The following is a 22,257-nucleotide window of genomic DNA, read 5'->3' on the forward strand; positions in this document are numbered from 1 at the left end:
TATTACAACCTTGGTAACCTACCGGTCATGGCATGTGGTATAACGGTGATGAGGTCCTAGAGGTCATGGTATTGCAACTCTTGGTAACCTACCGTCATGGCATGTGGTATAACGGATGAGGAGTCTCGCTCATCTTCATCCCCATGTCAGATCTTGCATTGCTACGATCACTCTCTCCATCTACACACACACACACACACACACACACACACACACACACACACACACACACACACACACACACACACACACACACACACACACACACACACACACACACACACACACACATAGGGGTTAGGGAGACACACACACACAGAAACATTGAGCTCTACTCGTGACCCTATTATTCCATTATTAGTCTGTTAGTTTAGAAACTACAGTTTAGTGAAGTTACTTGATTAGGAGTAGGGTGTAGGGATAGGGAGTAGGGGATAGGGAGTAGGGGTTAGGGAGAGGGGTTAGGGTGGGGATAGGGGTTAGGGTTAGGGAGTAGGGGTTAGGGGATAGGGGTTAGGGAGTAGGGGGTTAAGGTTTAGGGTTAGTGTTACAGAGTGGGAGTAGGGGTTAGGGAGTAGGCTTAGGGTTTAGGGGATAGTGAGTAGGGGTTAGGGTTACAGAGTAGGGAGTAGGGGTTAGGGAGTAGGGGGTTTAGGTTTAGGGTTTAGGTTTAGGTTAGGTTTAGGGGTTAGGGTTAGGGGTTAGGAATAGGGGTTAGGGTTACATAGTAGGGAGTAGGGGTTAGGGAGTAGGGGGTTAGGAATAGGGTTTAGGGATAGGGATTAGGTTTAGGGTTAGGGGTGTAGGAGTTATGGAGTAGGGTTTAGGGTTTAGGATTGATTTAGGGGATAGGGTCATGGGAGTAGGGGTTAGGGAGTAGGGGTTAGGGAGTAGGGTTAAGGTGTAGGCAGTAGGGTTAGTAGGAGTTAGGGTTTACTCCCTGTCCTCAAGCTAGCACCACTTAGCTGCGAGCCAGGCGCATCTCCTGGTTAGCAAATTAAATTACTACAACTACAATACTCTTTCGCCAACTGGCCTGGTCCCTTTTTGTCGACACGATGCCCCGCCGTACCACCACGACTGGTCCGCCAACGTAACTCCATCCTCTGTGCCCTCAACCGCCGTCGGAGCAGACGCTTCTACGAGCCCCCGGCCTGCTAACTTTAAACGGGGCGTGTCTCCCCGGTTGCCAGCGTAGTAACGACTCAGCCTGTTTCATCTATTGCTGTTCACCGGACCCAATGTTTACTTGCCCACATAGCTGATGCCTGATGGACTGTTCATTCATCCCGGTACCCATTTAGTTTATTTAGTTTATCTGTCGGCTTCAGCCACGAACTCAGGCCCTGTGTGTAGTTAACCGACACTCTCTGCCCATTCATCGCCATTTTACCTGTTGTTGTTGTCTTAACTGATTTGCTGTTGTTGTCTTTACCTGTTGTCTTAGCTAGCTCTCTCAATCAACACCTGTGATGTGAAGCATCGCTTATGCCTCGCTTCAAATGTCAATATGCCTTGTAAACTGTTGTTTAGGATAGTTGTCATTGTTTTAGTTCACTGCGTAGTCCCTAGTCCCACTCAACATGCCTCAGATACCCTTTTGTCCCACCTCCCACACATGCGGTGACCTCACCCAGCATAACTAGCGTGTCCAAAGATGCAACCTCTCTCATCATCACTCAATGCCTAGGTTTACCTCCACTGTACCAAGACCCCACCATACCCTGTCTGCACATTATGCCCTGAATCTATTGTACCAGGCCCAGAAATCTGCCTTTTATTCTCTGTCCCCAATGCACTAGACGACCAGTTTTGATAGCCTCTTATGCACTTCTCATCCTACTCCTCCTCTGTTCCTCTGGTGATGTGGAGGTTAACCAAGGCCCTGCATGTCCTCAGTCACTCTCATTTGCTATCATTCTCATAGCCCTCTAAATACACCTCCTGTTGTTCTTCAATAAGCGATCTCAGCGATCACTTCCTCATTGCCTGAGTCCGTAATGGGTCCGCAGTCAAACCACCACAAACGACCTCATTTCAGTCAAACGCTCCCTTAAACACTTCAGCGAGCAGGCCTTTCTAATCGACCTGGCCCAGGTATCCTGGAAGGATATTGACCTCCCTCCCGTCAGTCGAGGATGCCTGGTACTTCTTCTTTCCTCACCATCTTAAATAAGCATGCCCCTTTCAAAAATGTAGAACTAAGAACAGATATACCCCTTGGTTCACTCCAGACCTGACTGCCCTTGACCAGCACAAAACATCCTGTGGCGGACTTCACAGTATCGACAGTTCCAGCGATATGCAACTGTTCAGGGAAGTCAGGAACCAATACACGCAGTCAGTCAGGAAAGCAAAGGCTAGCTTTTTCAAACAGAAATTTGCATCCTGTAGCTAACTCCAAAAGTTTTGGGACACTGTAAAGTCCATGGAGAATAAGAGAGCACCTCCTCCCAGCTGCCCACTGCACTGATTCTAGGTAACACGGTCAACACCGATCAATCCATGATAATCAAACATTTCAACATACATTTCTTTACAGCTGGCCATGCTTTCCTCCTGGCTACCCTAATCCCGGCAAACAGCTCTGCACCTCCCAGCGCTACCCGCCTCGAGCCTCCCCAGCTTCTCCTTCACCCAAATCCAGATAGCAGATGTTCTGAAAGAGCTGCAAACCCGGACCCGCACAAATCAGCTGGGCTAGACAATCTGGACCCTTCTAAAACGATCCGCCGCCATTGTTGCAACCCCCTATTACCAGTCTGTTCAACCTCTCTTTCGTATCGTCCGAGATCCCTAAGATTAGAAAGCTGCCGTGGGTCATCCCCTTCAAGGGGGTGACACTCGAGGCCCAAACTATTTTAGACCTATATCCATCCTGCCCTGCCTTTCTAAAGTCTTCGAAAGCCAAGCATTACACAGATCACTGGCCATTTTGAATCCCACGTACCTCTCCCGCTGTGCAATCCGGTTTCCGAGCTGGTCACGGGTGCACCTCAGCCATGCTCAAGGTACTAAATGATATCATAACCCCCATCTATAAAAGACAGTACTGTGCAGCCGTCTATCGACCTGCCCAAGACTTTCGACTCTGTCAATTACCGTATCCTTATCGACAGACTCAATAGCCTTGGTTTCTCAATTGACTGCCCGCCTGGTTCACCAACTACTCGCAGACACAGTTCAGTGTGTAAAATCAGAGGGCCTGTTGTCCGAACGCTGGCAGTCTCTATGGGGATACCACAAAGTTCAATTCTTGGGCTGACTCTTTTCTCTGTATATATCAATGTCGCTCTTTGCTTCGGGTGATTCCCTCATCCACCTCTACGCAGACGACACCATTCTGTATACATCTGGCCCTTTGACACTGTTTAACAAACCTCCAAACAAGCTTCAATGCCATACAACACTCCTTCCGTGGCCTCCAACTGCTCTTAAACGCCAGTAAAACTAAATGCATTCTTTTCAACCGCTCGCTGCCTGCACACTTCCAGACGATATTAAAACATCTCCAATCCAAAATAAAATCTAGAATCGGCTGCCTATTTCGCATCAAAGCCTCCTTTATCGGTAGTAAAACTGACTATCCTACCGATCTCGACTCTCGGCGAGGTAATTCTACGAAGTAGCTACCAATACTCTACTCAGCAAACTGGATGCAGTCTATCACAGTGCCATCCGTTTTGTCACCAAAGCGCCTTATACCACCCACCACTGCGACCTGTATGCTCTAGTCCGCTGACCCTCGCTATCTATTCGTCGCCAGACCCACTTGGCTCCAGGTCATCTATAAGTCTATGCTGAAGCAAGCTCCACCTGATCTCAGTTCACTGGTCACGATAAAAACACCCACCCGTAGCACGCATTCCAGCAGGTATATCTCACTGGTCATCCCCAAAGCCAACACCTCCTTTAGCCGCCTTCCTTCCAGTTCTCTCTGCCAACGACAGGAACGAATTGCAAAATCGCTGAAGCTGGAGACTTCTATTTCCCACACTAACTTTAAACATCATCTATCTGAGCAGCTAACCGATCGCTGCAGCTGTACATAGCCCATCTGTAAATAGCCCATCCAATCTACCTACCTCATCCCCCTATTGTTTTAATTTACTTTCTGCTCAATTGCACACCAGTATTTCTACTTGCACATCACCATCTGCTTATCTATCACTCCAGTGTTAATCTGCAAATTGTAATTACTTCGCTACTATGGCCGATTTACTGCCTTACCACCTCACCTTGCGTACGGTATATAGACTTTCTTTCTTTCTATTGTGTTATTGACTGTACTCTTGTTTATTCCACGTATAACTCTGTGTTGTTGTTTGTGTCTCACTGCTTTGCAGTTGTAAATGAGAACTTGTTCTCAACTAGCTTACCTGGTTAAATAAAAATAGAGAGTAGGGGTTAGGGTAGGGGTTAGGGACAGGATTTTGGGAGTGGGGGTTAGGGAGCAGGGAGCAGGGTTAGGGACAGGGTTTAGGGGTTAGGGAGTGGGGGTTAGGGTTAAGGGAGCAGGGGTTAGGGACAGGGTTTAGGGGTTAGGGTTAGCGAGTAGGGTTTAGGGAGTAGGGGTTAGGGACAGGGTTTAGGGGTAAGGAGTGGGGGTTAGGGGAGCAGGGGTTAGGGACAAGGTTTAGGGGTTAGAGAGTAGGGGTTAGGGAGCAGGGTTAGGGACAAGGTTTAGGGGTTAGGGAGTGGGGGTTAGGGTTTAGGGAGCAGGGGTTAGGGACATGGTTTAGGGGTTAGGGTTAGCGAGTAGGGTTTAGGAGTAGGGGTTAGGGGCAGGGTTTAGGGGATGGGGTTAGGGTTTAGGGGATGGGGTTAGGGTTAGGGTTTAGGGTGTAGGGGTTAGGGGCAGTGTTCAGGGTTAGTAGTAAGGTTTAGGGTTATGGTGTAGGAGTAGTGAGTAGGGTTTAGTGTAGTTACGGTACCTTTCTGAGGCAATACATCTGCTCCCTCTGAGCTCCTCCTTTTGTCAGCGTGTTGATGGTCATCTTCTCTCTCTCCGTCTCTCTCCCCTCTCTATCCCCCTCTATATATCTCTCTTTCTCTCTTTAGCTCTCTCTCTCTCTCTTTATATATATCTGTCTCTCCGTCTCTCTCTCTCCGTCTCTCTCTCTCTATCCCTCACTCTCTATATCTCTTTTTCTCTCTTTAGCTCTCTCCTTCTCTATCTCTCTTTCAGTAGAAGTGCTGTCTAGATGTCTCTGTCTCTTTTCAGTAATCGGAGGTAGCAGGCAGCAGCAGGACAGTAAAGTGCAGAAATGAACCGAGCTGCACAAGAGCATCCAGCACCCTCCCTCCCTCTCTTTCTCCATCCACCTTTATCTCTCTCCCATCCCCCCTCCCCCCTCTCTCTCTCTCTCTCTCTCTCTCTCTCTCTCTCTCTCTCTCTCTCTCTCCACCCCCCCCCCCTCTCTCTCTCTCGCTCTCTCTCTTTCTCTCACTCCATCCCCTCCCCCTTCTATCTCTCTCTTTCCATCCACCCTCTCACTCTCTCATCCCCTCCCCCTTCTATCTCTCAGACTGGTGATGCTGCCATTCTGCAGATTAATGAGGATTATATTATATTGCATATTTATTAATTCATTTATGTTCACCGTGGAAACATTTATGATATGGGAATGTTAAAAGACATCATCATAAGTAGTAATACTTTATTCATATATTTAGTAGGTATATTTATGTTAGTAATACTTTATTAATATATTTAGTAGATACATTTATGTTAGGAATACTTTATTAATATATTTAGTAGATACATTTATGTTAGGAATACTTTATTAATATATTTAGTAGATATATTTATGTTAGTAATACTTTATTAATATATGAATATATTTAGTAGGTATATTTATGCTAGTAATACTTTATTAATATATTTAATAGGTATATTTATTTTAGGAATACTTTCTTAATATATTTAGTAGATACATTTATGTTAGGAATACTTTATTAATATATGAATATATTTAGTAGATATATTTATGTTAGTAATAGTTTATTAATACATTTAGTGGGGGGTGTATTTATGTTAGGAATACTTTATTAATACATTTAGTAGGTATATTTATGTTAGGAATACTTTATTAATACATTTAGTGGGTATGTATTTATGTTAGTAATACTTTATTAATATATTTAGTAGATATATTTATGTGAGGAATACTTTATTAATATATGAATATATTTAGTCGATACATTTATGTTAGTAATACTTTAATAATATATGTAGTAGGTATATTTATGTTAGTAATACTTTATTAATATATTTAGTAGATATATTTATGTTAGGAATACTTTAATAATATATTTAGTAGGTATATTTATGTTAGTAATACTTTATTAATATATTTAGTAGGTATATTTATGTTAGTAATACTTTATTAATATATTTAGTAGGTATATTTATGTTAGAAATACTTGTAATATATTTAAGAGATATATTTATGTTAGTAATACTTTATTAATATATTTAGTAGGTATATTTATGTTAGAAATACTTGTAATATATTTAAGAGATATATTTATGTTAGGAATACTTTATTAATATATTTAGTAGGTATATTTATGTTAGAAATACTTTATTAATATATTTAGTAGGTATATTTATGTTAGTAATACTTTATTAATATATTTAGTAGATACATTTATGTTAGTAATACTTTATTAATATATTTAGTAGGTATATTTATGTTAGAAATACTTGTAATATATTTAAGAGATATATTTATGTTAGAATACTTTATTAATATATTTAGTAGGTATATTTATGTTAGAAATACTTGTAATATATTTAAGAGATATATTTATGTTAGGAATACTTTATTAATACATTTAGTATTTTCTAAGGCTCATCATCCAGGCAGCAGTGTTAGGGTAACCTAGGCAGCAGCCTTACCACACCACAGAGTAGTTGCAAACAAGAAAGTAGTCCCAGGGCGCTAGGAGAGAGAGAAAGTAATCCCCGAGCAGCCGCCTCGCCCCCATGTCTTCTTCCACTGATACTTCTAACCCTGTTCCTAGGATACAAGTTCCACTGCTGTCAGACCTAAGAAACTAGTTTCATACACATCAGGTGCATGTATTTGGGCTCCCAAGTGGCACAGTGGTCTAAGGCACTGCATCTCAGTGCAAGAGGTGTCACTACAGTCCCTGGTTCAAATCCAGGCTGTATCACATCCGTTTGATTGGGAGTCCCATAGGGCGGTGCACAATTGGCAGCGTTGCTGGGGTAGGCCGTCATTGTAAATAATAATTTTTCTTACCTGACTTGCCTAGTTTAAAAAATATATTTGAAACCTTTTAAAGACATGCTTGGGAACAACTACTATGTATGATATAATCCTCTTTAGTCATACATGCTGAATCTATTAGCAGAATTACTGTCTTAGGTTAGCTATGAAATCACTGGCTTGAAAGCGACTGTTTTTCTGGAAGCTGTGCTGTGGCCATTTCCCCTACATTTTCCCCACGTGGGCCAGCACCCCTAGCAATTTGAGTTCTAGCCAATGAGCTTCAGCCCTCGCCATTTGAGTGACAGCTAGCAAGATGCACACGCAGCAGAGCGAAACCAATGAAGTCGTGCACATATCTGCACATATGTGATGTTGTACTCAATTTTCAGCAAACCACTTTGGGCTCGTGGGCTCTTTAAGAACTACTGGTAAGTATAGAAAAGTACCGGAGAATCTCTTTAACATTAAAGGGTCTTCTTCTTGTCTTATTTCCTTATTCCTCTCCTTGTTACATTTACATTTTAATAATTTAGCAGACACTCTTATCCAGAGCGACTTACAGTTAATGCATTCATCTTAAGACCTTTTTATTTAACCCTTATTTTACCAGGTGAGTTGAGTGAGAACACATTCTCATTTACGGCCAATGACCTGGGAATAGTTACAGGGGAGAGGAGGGGGATGAATGAGCCAATTGGAAGCCTGAAGGTAGCTAGGTGGGACAACCACATATAAGAGTCATCCATTTTCTTCAATACATAACTATCAGCAAAGTCATAGCTGGTAAGGAGGAAGAAAGTCAAGTGCTAGTGCACGAAATACATATGATCTGTTATTGTTATTATATATTTTGGGGTGTTAGTCCACAAAAGGCATATAATTTTATCGTTATTATTAATTTGTTTAAACATTGGGGGTCTGGATGAGGAGGAGGTCCAAGGGGATGCTGTGAGATTATTTAAGATATTCTTTGAATATCACATGTTTCCGGAAGATGGGCAAGGTAGCTTCAGGTAAAGGGTGGGAGGCCTAGAGATCAGAGGTGGGCAGGGACTCTGCTGTCCTAGCTTCAGGTAAAGGGTGGAGGGCCTAGAGATCAGAGGTGGGCAGGGACTCTGCTGTCCTAGCTTCAGGTAAAGTGGTGGGAGGGCCTAGAGATCAGAGGTGGGCAGGGACTCTGCTGTCCTAGCTGCAGGGAGGGCCTAGAGACTAGAGGTGGGCATAGCCTGTAGGTAGGGAGGGGACTCTGCTGTCCTATCTTCCGAGAAAGGGGTGGGAGGGCCTAGAGACTAGAGGTGGGCATAGCCTGAAGGCAGGGAGGGAGTTCCTCTTGCTGCTCTGTAGGCAGTACCATGGTTTTGTAGCGAGCTTCAACAGGAAGCCAGTGGAGGCACGGAGAAGTGGTGTGACATGCGAGAACTTGGGAAGGTTGAACATTGGAGAACTTGCCTCCATTCCTTATTAATTTGCTTGTCTCCTCTCCTCATTCCCATCCTTGTCTTCTCCGTATCACTCTCCTTGTCTAATATTAACGAAGTCTCGAGGTATTGTTCGCCTGAGGTAGAGTACCTTATGATAAGCTGTAGAACACACTATCTACCATGAAATCCAGCTATGCCCTCAAACGAACCATCAAACAAGCAAAGCATAAATGCGGACGACAAAGAGAAATCCAGACGCGAGCTGTCCAAGGATGGGAGCCTACCGGACGAGCGAAATGCCTTTTATGCTTCGAGGCTAAAAACACGTAACATTTACATTTACATTTAAGTCATTTAGCAGACGCTCTTATCCAGAGCGACTTACAAATTGGTACATTCACCTTATGACATCCAGTGGAACAGCCACTTTACAATAGTGCATCTAAATCTTTTAGGGGGGGTGAGAAGGATTACTTTATCCTATCCTAGGTATTCCTTAAAGAGGTGGGGTTTCAGGTGTCTCCGGAAGGTGGTGATTGACTCCGCTGTCCTGGCGTCGTGAGGGAGTTTGTTCCTCCACCATTGGGGGGCCAGAGCAGCGAACAGTTTTGACTGGGCTGAGCGGGAACTGTACTTCCTCAGTGGTAGGGAGGCGAGCAGGCTAGAGGTGGATGAACTGAAGCATGCACAAGAGCACCAGCTGTTCTGGTTGACTATGTGATAACGCTCTCTGTAGCCGATGTGAGCAAGACCTTTAAACAGGTCAACATTTACAAGGCCGCAGGGCCAGATGGATTACCAGGACTGGTACTCAAGCGTGCGCTGACCAACTGGCAAGTGTCTTCCCTGACATTTTCATCCTCTCCCTGACTGAGTCTCTAATACCTACATGTTTCAAGCAGACCACCGTAGTCCCTGTGCCCAAGGAAGCGAAGGTAACCTGCCTAAATGATTACCGTCCCGTGGCACTTACTTCGGTAGCCACGAAGTGCTTTGAAAGGCTGGTCATGGCTCACATCAACAGTATCCTCTGGATACCCTAGACCCACCCCAATTCGCATACAGCCACAACAGATCCACAGATGACGCAATCTCAATCGCACTCCACACTGCAACAAAACGCCTGCCACGCTGATCGGTACCCCTGTACATATCCTCCACACTGACTCGGTACCAGTACCCCTGTATATAGCCTCCACACTGACTCGATACCGGTACCCCCTGTATATATCCTCCACACTGACTCGGTACCAGTACCCTGTACATAGCCTCCACACTGACTCGGTACCAGTACCCTGTATATATCCTCCACACTGACTCGGTACCAGTACCCCCTGTATATAGCCTCCACACTGACTCAGTACCCCCCTGTATATAGCCTCCACACTGACTCGATACCGGTACCCCCTGTATATAGCCTCCACACTGACTCAGTACCCCCTGTATATAGCCTCCACACTGACTCGATACCGGTACCCCCTGTATATAGCCTCCACACTGACTCAGTACCCCCTGTATATAGCCTCCACACTGACTCTGTACCGGTAGCCACTGTATATAGTCTCCACACTGACTCAGTACCCCCTGTATATAGCCTCCACACTGACTCAGTACCCCTGTATATAGCCTCCACATTGACTCTGTACCGGTACCCCCTGTATATAGCCTCCACACTGACTCGATACCGGTACCCCTGTATATAGCCTCCACACTGACTCGATACCGGTACCCCCTGTATATAGCCTCCACACTGACTCGATACCGGTACCCCCTGTATATAGCCTCCACACTGACTCGATACCGGTACCCCTGTATATAGCCTCCACACTGACTCTATACCGGTACCCCCTGTATATAGCCTCCACACTGACTCGATACCGCTACCCCTGTATATAGCCTCCACACTGACTCGATACCGGTACCCCCTGTATATAGCCTCCACACTGACTCTATACCGGTACCCCTGTATATAGCCTCCACACTGACTCGATACCGCTACCCCTGTATATAGCCTCCACACTGACTCGATACCGGTACCCCCTGTATATAGCCTCCACACTGACTCGATACCGGTACCCCTGTATATAGCCTCCACATTGACTCTGTACTGGTACCCCTGTATATAGTCTCCACATTGACTCTGTACCGGTAGCCACTGTATATAGTCTCCACACTGACTCAGTACCCCCTGTATATAGTCTCCACACTGACTCAGTACCCCTGTATATAGCCTCCACATTGACTCTGTACCGGTACCCCTGTATATAGCCTCCACATTGACTCTGTACCAGTACCCCTGTATATAGCCTCCACATTGACTCTGTACCGGTACCCCTGTATATAACCTCCACATTGACTCTGTACCAATACCCCCTGTATATAGCCTCCACACTGACTGATGAACAGAGGTGGAGAGAAATGTTCTCAAACTATTTGTGTGTATTCTTGTGAATTGTTAGATATTACACAACATCTGCTAAATATGTGTATGGACCAATACAATTTGAATTGATTTGAGATAAACCCATATATCCATTTGGTTAAGCAACCAGCAGCCCATTAGTTTCCACAAGAGGTAAAGTCAGTTAAATGTAGAACTATCTGTCATCATACTCAGTGTGTTTTCTGGTTCAGTACCAACAAACATAATCAAACGTTGAATGCTGATAAACCCCCATCAGAACAGAACCAAACGTTGAATGTTGATAAACCCCATCAGAACAGAACTAAACGTTGATAAACCCCATCAGAACAGAACTAAACGTTGATAAACCCCATCAGAACAGAACTAAACGTTGAATGCTGATAAACCCCCATCAGAACAGAACTAAACGTTGAATGTTGATAAACCCCATCAGAACAGAACTAAACGTTGGATGCTGATAAACCCCATCAGAACAGAACTAAACGTTGAATGCTGATAAACCCCCATCAGAACAGAACTAAACGTTGAATGTTGATAAATCCCCATCAGAACAGAACTAAACGTTGAATGTTGATAAACCCCATCAGAACAGAACTAAACGTTGATAAACCCCCATCAGAACAGAACTAAACGTTGATAAACCCCATCAGAACAGAACTAAACGTTGAATGCTGATAAACCCCCATCAGAACAGAACTAAACGTTGAATGTTGATAAACCCCATCAGAACAGAACTAAACGTTGAATGCTGATAAACCCCATCAGAACAGAACTAAACGTTGAATGCTGATAAACCCCCATCAGAACAGAACTAAACGTTGAATGCTGATAAACCCCATCAGAACAGAACTAAACGTTGAATGTTGATAAACCCCATCAGAACAGAACTAAACGTTGAATGTTGATAAACCCCATCAGAACAGAACTAAACGTTGAATGTTGATAAACCCCATCAGTACAGAACTAAACGTTGATAAACCCCATCAGAACAGAACTAAACGTTGAATGCTGATAAACCCCATCAGAACAGAACTAAACGTTGAATGCTGATAAACCCCATCAGAACAGAACTAAACGTTGAATGCTGATAAACCCCATCAGAACAGAACTAAACGTTGAATGTTGATAAACCCCATCAGAACAGAACTAAACGCTGATAAACCCCCATCAGAACAGAACTAAACGTTGAATGCTGATAAACCCCATCAGTACAGAACTAAACGTTGATAAACCCCCATCAGAACAGAACTAAACGTTGAATGCTGATAAACCCCCATCAGAACAGAACTAAACGTTGAATGTTGATAAACCCCATCAGAACAGAACTAAACGTTGAATGCTGATAAACCCCATCAGAACAGAACTAAACGTTGAATGTTGATAAACCCCATCAGAACAGAACTAAACGTTGAATGCTGATAAACCCCCATCAGAACAGAACTAAACGTTGAATGTTGATAAACCCCCATCAGAACAGAACTAAACGTTGAATGCTGATAAACCCCCATCAGAACAGAACTAAACGTTGAATGCTGATAAACCCCATCAGAACAGAACTAAACGTTGAATGCTGATAAACCCCATCAGAACAGAACTAAACGTTGAATGCTGATAAACCCCATCAGAACAGAACTAAACGTTGAATGTTGATAAACCCCACCAGAACAGAACTAAACGTTGATAAACCCCATCAGAACAGAACTAAACGTTGAATGCTGATAAACCCCATCAGAACAGAACTAAACGTTGAATGTTGATAAACCCCATCAGAACAGAACTAAACGTTGAATGTTGATAAACCCCATCAGAACAGAACTAAACGTTGAATGCTGATAAACCCCATCAGAACAGAACTAAACGTTGAATGCTGATAAACCCCATCAGAACAGAACTAAACGTTGATAAACCCCATCAGAACAGAACTAAACGTTGAATGCTGATAAACCCCATCAGAACAGAACTAAACGTTGAATGCTGATAAACCCCATCAGAACAGAACTAAACGTTGAATGCTGATAAACCCCATCAGAACAGAACTAAACGTTGAATGTTGATAAACCCCATCAGAACAGAACTAAACGCTGATAAACCCCATCAGAACAGAACTAAACGTTGAATGCTGATAAACCCCATCAGTACAGAACTAAACGTTGATAAACCCCCATCAGAACAGAACTAAACGTTGAATGCTGATAAACCCCAACAGAACAGAACTAAACGTTGAATGTTGATAAACCCCATCAGAACAGAACTAAACGTTGAATGCTGATAAACCCCATCAGAACAGAACCAAACGTTGAATGTTGATAAATCCCCATCAGAACAGAACTAAACGTTGAATGCTGATAAACCCCCATCAGAACAGAACTAAACGTTGAATGTTGATAAATCCCCATCAGAACAGAACTAAACGTTGAATGTTGATAAACCCCATCAGAACAGAACTAAACGTTGAATGCTGATAAACCCCATCAGAACAGAACTAAACGTTGAATGTTGATAAACCCCATCAGAACAGAACTAAACGTTGAATGTTGATAAACCCCATCAGAACAGAACTAAACGTTGAATGTTGATAAACCCCACCAGAACAGAACTAAACGTTGATAAACCCCATCAGAACAGAACTAAACGTTGAATGCTGATAAACCCCATCAGAACAGAACTAAACGTTGAATGCTGATAAACCCCATCAGAACAGAACTAAACGTTGATAAACCCCATCAGAACAGAACTAAACGTTGATAAACCCCATCAGAACAGAACTAAACGTTGAATGCTGATAAACCCCATCAGAACAGAACCAAACGCGTTGTGACGGACGGGGCAGTTGTCCTCTGTTTGTACTTCATGGGTTTCCGTAGTTGAAAGTGTAAACAGTGGCGCATGCACCCTGTCGCTTTGAAATATCTTCTCTTTCAAGGTAAGAAAGCGTTTCTATAGTAACTGCAAAACCGTTGTAATAGAGCAAACAACAGCAACCGTAGCTAGTTAGTTTCTAGGATACAAACAAACCGACTTTAACTCGCCTCTTTCCGTGGTTTGCTTGTTAAGCAGAGAGTATTGTAGTTTTGGGACACAACATGGGGAGTCTGTATATTGGTTGGGACGCCTTTTTGGCCGTTTTGGGATGGCAGTAATGACTAGTTGTTTAGCGTACCTCCGTTATTTGGTGGTATGAGTGCCAAACATCTTCACATTATTCAGCTTGAATGTACGGACAGATTCTGGTTCACTATACTGGATAGCTCCCCTTAGTGATGGCTGGCAGATACACTAGCTAGCTAGCTCCCCTGAGTGATGGCTGGCCGATACACTAGCTAGCTAGCTCCCCTGAGTGATGGCTGGCAGATACACTAGCTAGCTAGCTCCCCTGAGTGATGGCTGGCAGATACACTAGCTAGCTAGCTCCCCTGAGTGATGGCTGGCAGATACACTAGCTAGCTAGCTCCCCCTGAGTGATGGCTGGCAGATACACTAGCTAGCTAGCTAGCTCCCCTGAGTGATGGCTGGCAGATACACTAGCTAGCTAGCTAGCTCCCCTGAGTGATGGCTGGCAGATACACTAGCTAGCTAGCTCCCCTGAGTGATGGCTGGCAGATACACTAGCTAGCTAGCTAGCTCCCCTGAGTGATGGCTGGCAGATACACTAGCTAGCTAGCTAGCTCCCCTGAGTGATGGCTGGCAGATACACTAGCTAGCTAGCTAGCTCCCCTGAGTGATGGCTGGCAGATACACTAGCTAGCTAGCTCCCCTGAGTGATGGCTGGCAGATACGCTAGCTAGCTAGCTCCCCTGAGTGATGGCTGGCAGATACACTAGCTAGCTAGCTCCCCTGAGTGATGGCTGGCAGATACGTTAGCTAGCTAGCTCCCCAGAGTGATGGCTGGCAGATACACTAGCTAGCTAGCTAGCTCCCCTTAGTGATGGCTGGCAGATACACTAGCTAGCTAGCTAGCTCCCCTTAGTGATGGCTGGCAGATACACTAGCTAGCTAGCTAGCTCCCCTTAGTGATGGCTGGCAGATACACTAGCTAGCTAGCTAGCTCCCCTGAGTGATGGCTGGCAGATACACTAGCTAGCTAGCTCCCCCTGAGTGATGGCTGGCAGATACACTAGCTAGCTAGCTCCCCCTGAGTGATGGCTGGCAGATACACTAGCTAGCTAGCTCCCCTGAGTGATGGCTGGCAGATACACTAGCTAGCTAGCTCCCCTGAGTGATGGCTGGCCGATACACTAGCTAGCTTGCTCCCCCTGAGTGATGGCTGGCAGATACACTAGCTAGCTAGCTCCCCTGAGTGATGGCTGGCAGATACGTTAGCTAGATAGTTCCCCTGAGCGATGGCTGGCAGATACACTAGCTAGCTAGATAGCTCCCCTGAGTGATGGCTGGCAGATACACTAGCTAGCCAGCTCCCCTGAGTGATGGCTGGCAGATACACTAGCTAGCTAGCTCCCCCTGAGTGATGGCTGGCAGATACACTAGCTAGCTAGCTCCCCTGAGTGATGGCTGGCAGATACGTTAGCTAGATAGCTCCCCTGAGCGATGGCTGGCAGATACACTAGCTAGCTAGCTCCCTGAGTGATGGCTGGCAGATACACTAGCTAGCTAGCTAGCTCCCCTTAGTGATGGCTGGCAGATACACTAGCTAGCTAGCTAGCTCCCCTTAGTGATGGCTGGCAGATACACTAGCTAGCTAGCTCCCCTGAGTGATGGCTGGCAGATACACTAGCTAGCTAGCTCCCCCCTGAGTGATGGCTGGCAGATACACTAGCTAGCTAGCTCCCCTGAGTGATGGCTGGCAGATACACTAGCTAGCTAGCTCCCCTGAGTGATGGCTGGCAGATACACTAGCTAGCTAGCTCCCCTGAGTGATGGCTGGCAGATACACTAGCTAGCTAGCTCCCCTGAGTGATGGCTGGCAGATACACTAGCTAGCTAGCTCCCCTGAGTGATGGCTGGCAGATACACTAGCTAGCTAGCTCCCCTGAGTGATGGCTGGCAGATACACTAGCTAGCTAGCTCCCCTGAGTGATGGCTGGCAGATACACTAGCTAGCTAGCTAGCTCCCCTTAGTGATGGCTGGCAGATACACTAGCTAGCTAGCTCCCCTTAGTGATGGCTGGCAGATACACTAGCTAGCTAGCTCCCCTGAGTGATGGCTGGCAGATACACTAGCTAGCTAGCTCCCCTGAGTGATGGCTGGCAGATACACTAGCTAGCTAGCTCCCCTGAGTGATGGCTGGCAGATACACTAGCTAGCTAGCTCCCCTGAGTGATGGCTGGCAGATACACTAGCTAGCTAGCTCCCCTGAGTGATGGCTGGCAGATACGTTAGCTAGCTAGTTCCCCTGAGCGATGGCTGGCAGATACACTAGCTAGCTAGCTAGCTCCCCTTAGTGATGGCTGGCAGATACACTAGCTAGCTAGCTAGCTCCCCTTAGTGATGGCTGGCAGATACACTAGCTAGCTAGCTAGCTCCCCTGAGTGATGGCTGGCAGATACACTAGCTAGCTAGATAGCTCCCCTGAGTGATGGCTGGCAGATACACTAGCTAGCTAGATAGCTCCCCTGAGTGATGGCTGGCAGATACACTAGCTAGCTAGATAGCTCCCCTGAGTGATGGCTGGCAGATACACTAGCTAGCTAGATAGCTCCCCTGAGTGATGGCTGGCAGATACACTAGCTAGCTAGATAGCTCCCCTGAGTGATGGCTGGCAGATAGCTCCCCCTGAGTGATGGCTGGCAGATAGCTCCCCCTGAGCGATGGCTGGCAGATAGCTCCCCTGAGTGATGGCTGGCAGATAGCTCCCCTGAGTGATGGCTGGCAGATACACTAGCGAGCTAGCTCCCCCTGAGTGATGGCTGGCAGATACACTAGCTCGCTAGCTCCCCTGAGTGATGGCTGGCCGATACACTAGCTAGCTTGCTCCCCCTGAGTGATGGCTGGCAGATACACTAGCTAGCTAGATAGCTCCCCTGAGTGATGGCTGGCAGATAGCTCCCCCTGAGTGATGGCTGGCAGATAGCTCCCCCTGAGTGATGGCTGGCAGATAGCTCCCCCTGAGCGATGGCTGGCAGATAGCTCCCCTGAGTGATGGCTGGCAGATACACTAGCTAGCTAGATAGCTCCCCTGAGTGATGGCTGGCAGATAGCTCCCCCTGAGTGATGGCTGGCAGATACACTAGCGAGCTAGCTCCCCCTGAGTGATGGCTGGCAGATACACTAGCTAGCTAGCTCCCCCTGAGTGATGGCTGGCAGATACACTAGCTAGCTAGCTCCCCTGAGTGATGGCTGGCCGATACACTAGCTAGCTAGCTCCCCCTGAGTGATGGCTGGCAGATACACTAGCTAGCTAGCTCCCTGAGTGATGGCTGGCAGATACACTAGCTAGCTAGCTCCCCTGAGTGATGGCTGGCAGATACACTAGCTAGCTAGCTCCCCTGAGTGATGGCTGGCAGATACACTAGCTAGCTAGCTCCCCTGAGTGATGGCTGGCAGATACACTAGCTAGCTAGCTCCCCTGAGTGATGGCTGGCAGATACACTAGCTAGCTAGCTCCCCTTAGTGATGGCTGGCAGATACACTAGTTAGCTAGCTCCCCTGAGTGATGGCTGGCAGATACGTTAGCTAGCTCCCCTTAGTGATGGCTGGCAGATACACTAGTTAGCTAGCTCCCCTGAGTGATGGCTGGCAGATACACTAGCTAGCTAGCTCCCTGAGTGATGGCTGGCAGATACATGGCTGGCAGAGCTAGCTAGCTCCCTGAGTGATGGCTGACAGATACACTAGTTAGCTAGCTCCCCTGAGTGATGGCTGGCAGATACACTAGTTAGCTCGCTCCCCTGAGTGATGGCTGGCAGATACACTAGCTAGCTAGCTCCCCTGAGTGATGGCTGGCAGATACACTAGCTAGCTAGATAGCTCTCCTGAGTGATGGCTGGCAGATACGTTAGCTAGCTCCCCTGAGTGATGGCTGGCAGATACGTTAGCTAGCTCCCCTGAGTGATGGCTGGCAGATACACTAGTTAGCTAGCTCCCCTTAGTGATGGCTGGCAGATACACTAGCTAGCTAGCTCCCCTGAGTGATGGCTGGCAGATACACTAGTTAGCTAGCTCCCCTGAGTGATGGCTGGCAGATACACTAGCTAGCTAGCTCCCCTGAGTGATGGCTGGCAGATACACTAGTTAGCTAGCTCCCCTGAGTGATGGCTGGCAGATACACTAGCTAGCTAGCTCCCCTTAGTGATGGCAGGCAGATAGCTCCCCTGAGTGATGGCTGGCAGATACACTAGTTAGCTAGCTCCCCTGAGTGATGGCTGGCAGATACACTAGCTAGCTAGCTCCCCCTGAGTGATGGCTGGCAGATACGTTAGCTAGTTCCCCTGAGTGATGGCTGGCAGATACACTAGCTAGCTAGATAGCTCCCCTGAGTGATGGCTGGCAGATACACTAGCTAGCTAGATAGCTCCCCTGAGTGATGGCTGGCAGATAGCTCCCCCTGAGTGATGGCTGGCAGATAGCTCCCCTGAGTGATGGCTGGCAGATACACTAGCTAGCTAGCTCCCCTGAGTGATGGCTGGCAGATAGCTCCCCTGAGTGATGGCTGGCAGATACACTAGCTAGCTAGCTCCCCTGAGTGATGGCTGGCAGATACACTAGCTAGCTAGCTCCCCTGAGTGATGGCTGGCAGATACACTAGCTAGCTAGCTCCCCTGAGTGATGGCTGGCAGATACACTAGCTAGCTAGCTCCCTGAGTGATGGCTGGCAGATACACTAGCTAGCTAGCTCCCTGAGTGATGGCTGGCAGATACACTAGCTAGCTAGCTCCCTGAGTGATGGCTGGCAGATACACTAGCTAGCTAGCTCCCCTGAGTGATGGCTGGCAGATACACTAGTTAGCTAGCTCCCTGAGTGATGGCTGGCAGATACACTAGTTAGCTAGCTAGCTCCCTGAGTGATGGCTGGCAGATACACTAGTTAGCTAGCTAGCTCCCCTGAGTGATGGCTGACAGATACACTAGTTAGCTAGCTCCCCTGAGTGATGGCTGGCAGATACACTAGTTAGCTAGCTCCCCTGAGTGATGGCTGGCAGATACACTAGTTAGCTCGCTCCCCTGAGTGATGGCTGGCAGATACACTAGCTAGCTAGATAGCCCCTGAGTGATGGCTGGCAGATACGTTAGCTAGCTCCCCTGAGTGATGGCTGGCAGATACGTTAGCTAGCTCCCCTTAGTGATGGCTGGCAGATACACTAGCTAGCTAGCTCCCCTGAGTGATGGCTGGCAGATACACTAGTTAGCTAGCTCCCCTGAGTGATGGCTGGCAGATACACTAGCTAGCTAGCTCCCCTTAGTGATGGCAGGCAGATAGCTCCCTGAGTGATGGCTGGCAGATACACTAGTTAGCTAGCTCCCCTGAGTGATGGCTGGCAGATACACTAGTTAGCTAGCTCCCTGAGTGATGGCTGGCAGATACACTAGCTAGCTAGCTCCCTTAGTGATGGCTGGCAGATACACTAATTAGCTAGCTCCCCTGAGTGATGGCTGGCAGATACACTAGCTAGCTAGCTCCCCCTGAGTGATGGCTGGCAGATACGTTAGCTAGTTCCCCTGAGTGATGGCTGGCAGATACACTAGCTAGCTAGATAGCTCCCCTGAGTGATGGCTGGCAGATACACTAGCTAGCTAGATAGCTCCCTGAGTGATGGCTGGCAGATAGCTCCCCTGAGTGATGGCTGGCAGATAGCTCCCTGAGTGATGGCTGGCAGATACACTAGCTAGCTAGCTCCCCTGAGTGATGGCTGGCAGATACACTAGCTAGATAGCTCCCCTGAGTGATGGCTGGCAGATAGCTCCCCCTGAGTGATGGCTGGCAGATAGCTCCCCCTGAGTGATGGCTGGCAGATACACTAGCTAGCTAGCTCCCCTGAGTGATGGCTGGCAGATAGCTCCCCCTGAGTGATGGCTGGCAGATACACTAGCTAGCTAGCTCCCCTGAGTGATGGCTGGCAGATACACTAGCTAGCTAGCTCCCCTGAGTGATGGCTGGCAGATACACTAGCTAGCTAGCTCCCTGAGTGATGGCTGGCAGATACACTAGCTAGCTCCCCTGAGTGATGGCTGGCAGATACACTAGCTAGCTAGCTCCCCTGAGTGATGGCTGGCAGATACACTAGCTAGCTAGCTCCCTGAGTGATGGCTGGCAGATACACTAGCTAGCTAGCTCCCTGAGTGATGGCTGGCAGATACACTAGCTAGCTAGCTCCCTGAGTGATGGCTGGCAGATACACTAGCTAGCTAGCTCCCCTGAGTGATGGCTGGCAGATACACTAGCTAGCTAGCTCCCCTGAGTGATGGCTGGCAGATACACTAGCTAGCTAGCTCCCTGAGTGATGGCTGGCAGATACACTAGCTAGCTAGCTCCCTGAGTGATGGCTGGCAGATACACTAGCTAGCTAGCTCCTGAGTGATGGCTGGCAGATACACTAGCTAGCTAGCTCCCCTGAGTGATGGCTGGCAGATACACTAGCTAGCTCCCTGAGTGATGGCTGGCAGATACACTAGCTATCTAAGTGCATCAATGCTTTGCTATGTAAGATCATTCATTATATCTTGTTTAATGCTGTTGACTGTGTTCTGATGTTTCAGGGACCTGATGATGAGTGATATGCGTCAGTCGTTGCTACGTCGAGATGCGCTGAGCGCCGCTAAAGAGGTTCTGACCATGTCTGGATATTTATCAGTCTGCTAATGTGTTGTAATGATTCTGGGTTAGTTGGAGGAAGTTAGTGGTGTGTTTCAGGTCCTGTATTATATATGTTATTAATGTGTTATTATATTATATATATTATTAATGTGTTATTATATTATATATATATTATTAATGTGTTATTATATATATTATTAATGTGCTATTATATTATATATGTTATTAATGTGTTATTATATATATGTTATTAATGTGTTATTATATATATATTATTAATGTGTTATTATATTATATATGTTATTAATGTGTTATTATATTATATATATTATTAATGTGTTATTATATTATATATATATTATTAATGTGTTATTATATTATATATATATATATATATTATTAATGTGTTATTATATTATATATATTATTAATGTGTTATTATATTATATTATATATATGTTATTAATGTGTTATTATATTATATTATATATGTTATTAATGTGTTATTATATTATATATATATATTATTAATGTGTTATTATATATGTATGTTATTATATTATATATATATATGTTATTAATGTGTTTCAGGTCCTGTACCATCTGGATATCTACCTGTCTGGCCAGGTTCAGAATAACCCCTCCCCCTCGGTGGACACGCCCACTCTGGAGCTAGTGGAGGAGTTTATCCTGCACAGGGTACCACACACACACACACACACACACACACACACACACACACACACAGGTTCAGAATAACCCCTCCCCCTCGGTGGACACGCCCACTCTGGAGCTAGTGGAGGAGTTTATCCTGCACAGGGTACCCACACACAGGTTCAGAATAACCCCTCCCCTCGGTGGACACGCCCACTCTGGAGCTAGTGGAGGAGTTTATCCTGCACAGGGTACCACACACACACTACACACACACAGGTTCAGAATAACCCCTCCCCCTCGGTGGACACGCCCACTCTGGAGCTAGTGGAGGAGTTTATCCTGCACAGGGTACCACACACACACACACACACACACTGAAACTGGTGGAGGAGTTTATACTGCACAGGGTACCACACACACACACACACACACACACACACACACACACACACACACACACACACACACACACACACACACACACACACACACACACACACACACACACTCTCAACGTTGCCTCTTTAGGTTGCCTTTATGTCCTGTCTCCATGGTTTCACGTGTGTGTGTGTGTGTGTGTGTGTGTGTGTGTGTAGAGGATGAGTGCCTTACAGGAGCTGCAGCTGTTGGAGATCATGTGCAGCTGTTTCCAGGAACAGAGTCGAGACGCTGTGAGACAACTGATCTTCTCTGCCCTGTTCACTCTACAAGGTGACCTTTAACCCTGACCCTAACTCATCTTCTCTGCCCTGTTCACTCTACAAGGTGATCTTTAACCCTGACCCTAACTCATCTTCTCTGCC

At 46.3% G+C, this 22,257-nt stretch overlaps 1 protein-coding gene across 5 annotated transcripts in view; it reads left to right on the top strand.

Annotated features, from left to right (window-relative positions):
- Positions 1 to 13,880: 13,880 nt before the first annotated feature.
- The window catches only part of LOC127918876 (integrator complex subunit 15-like), a 31,227-nt gene continuing 22,850 nt past the window's right edge, over positions 13,881 to 22,257 (top strand). For 2 of the 5 annotated variants that reach the window (XM_052502151.1, XM_052502152.1), the window contains exons 1-4: positions 13,881 to 14,010; positions 20,740 to 20,806; positions 21,389 to 21,496; positions 22,051 to 22,165. In XM_052502151.1, the coding sequence (XP_052358111.1) occupies positions 20,747 to 20,806; positions 21,389 to 21,496; positions 22,051 to 22,165 (283 nt within the window). In that variant the 5' untranslated portion in view covers positions 13,881 to 14,010; positions 20,740 to 20,746. Of the gene's footprint in view, positions 14,011 to 20,739; positions 20,807 to 21,388; positions 21,497 to 21,524; positions 21,618 to 22,050; positions 22,166 to 22,201 lie in introns of those variants that run through there. The other 3 variants (XM_052502153.1, XM_052502155.1, XM_052502157.1) reach the window with 3 other exon arrangements.

This window comes from Oncorhynchus keta, unplaced genomic scaffold (assembly GCF_023373465.1).
Source record: "Oncorhynchus keta strain PuntledgeMale-10-30-2019 unplaced genomic scaffold, Oket_V2 Un_contig_15158_pilon_pilon, whole genome shotgun sequence".
Classification (NCBI taxonomy): Eukaryota; Metazoa; Chordata; class Actinopteri; order Salmoniformes; family Salmonidae; genus Oncorhynchus; species Oncorhynchus keta.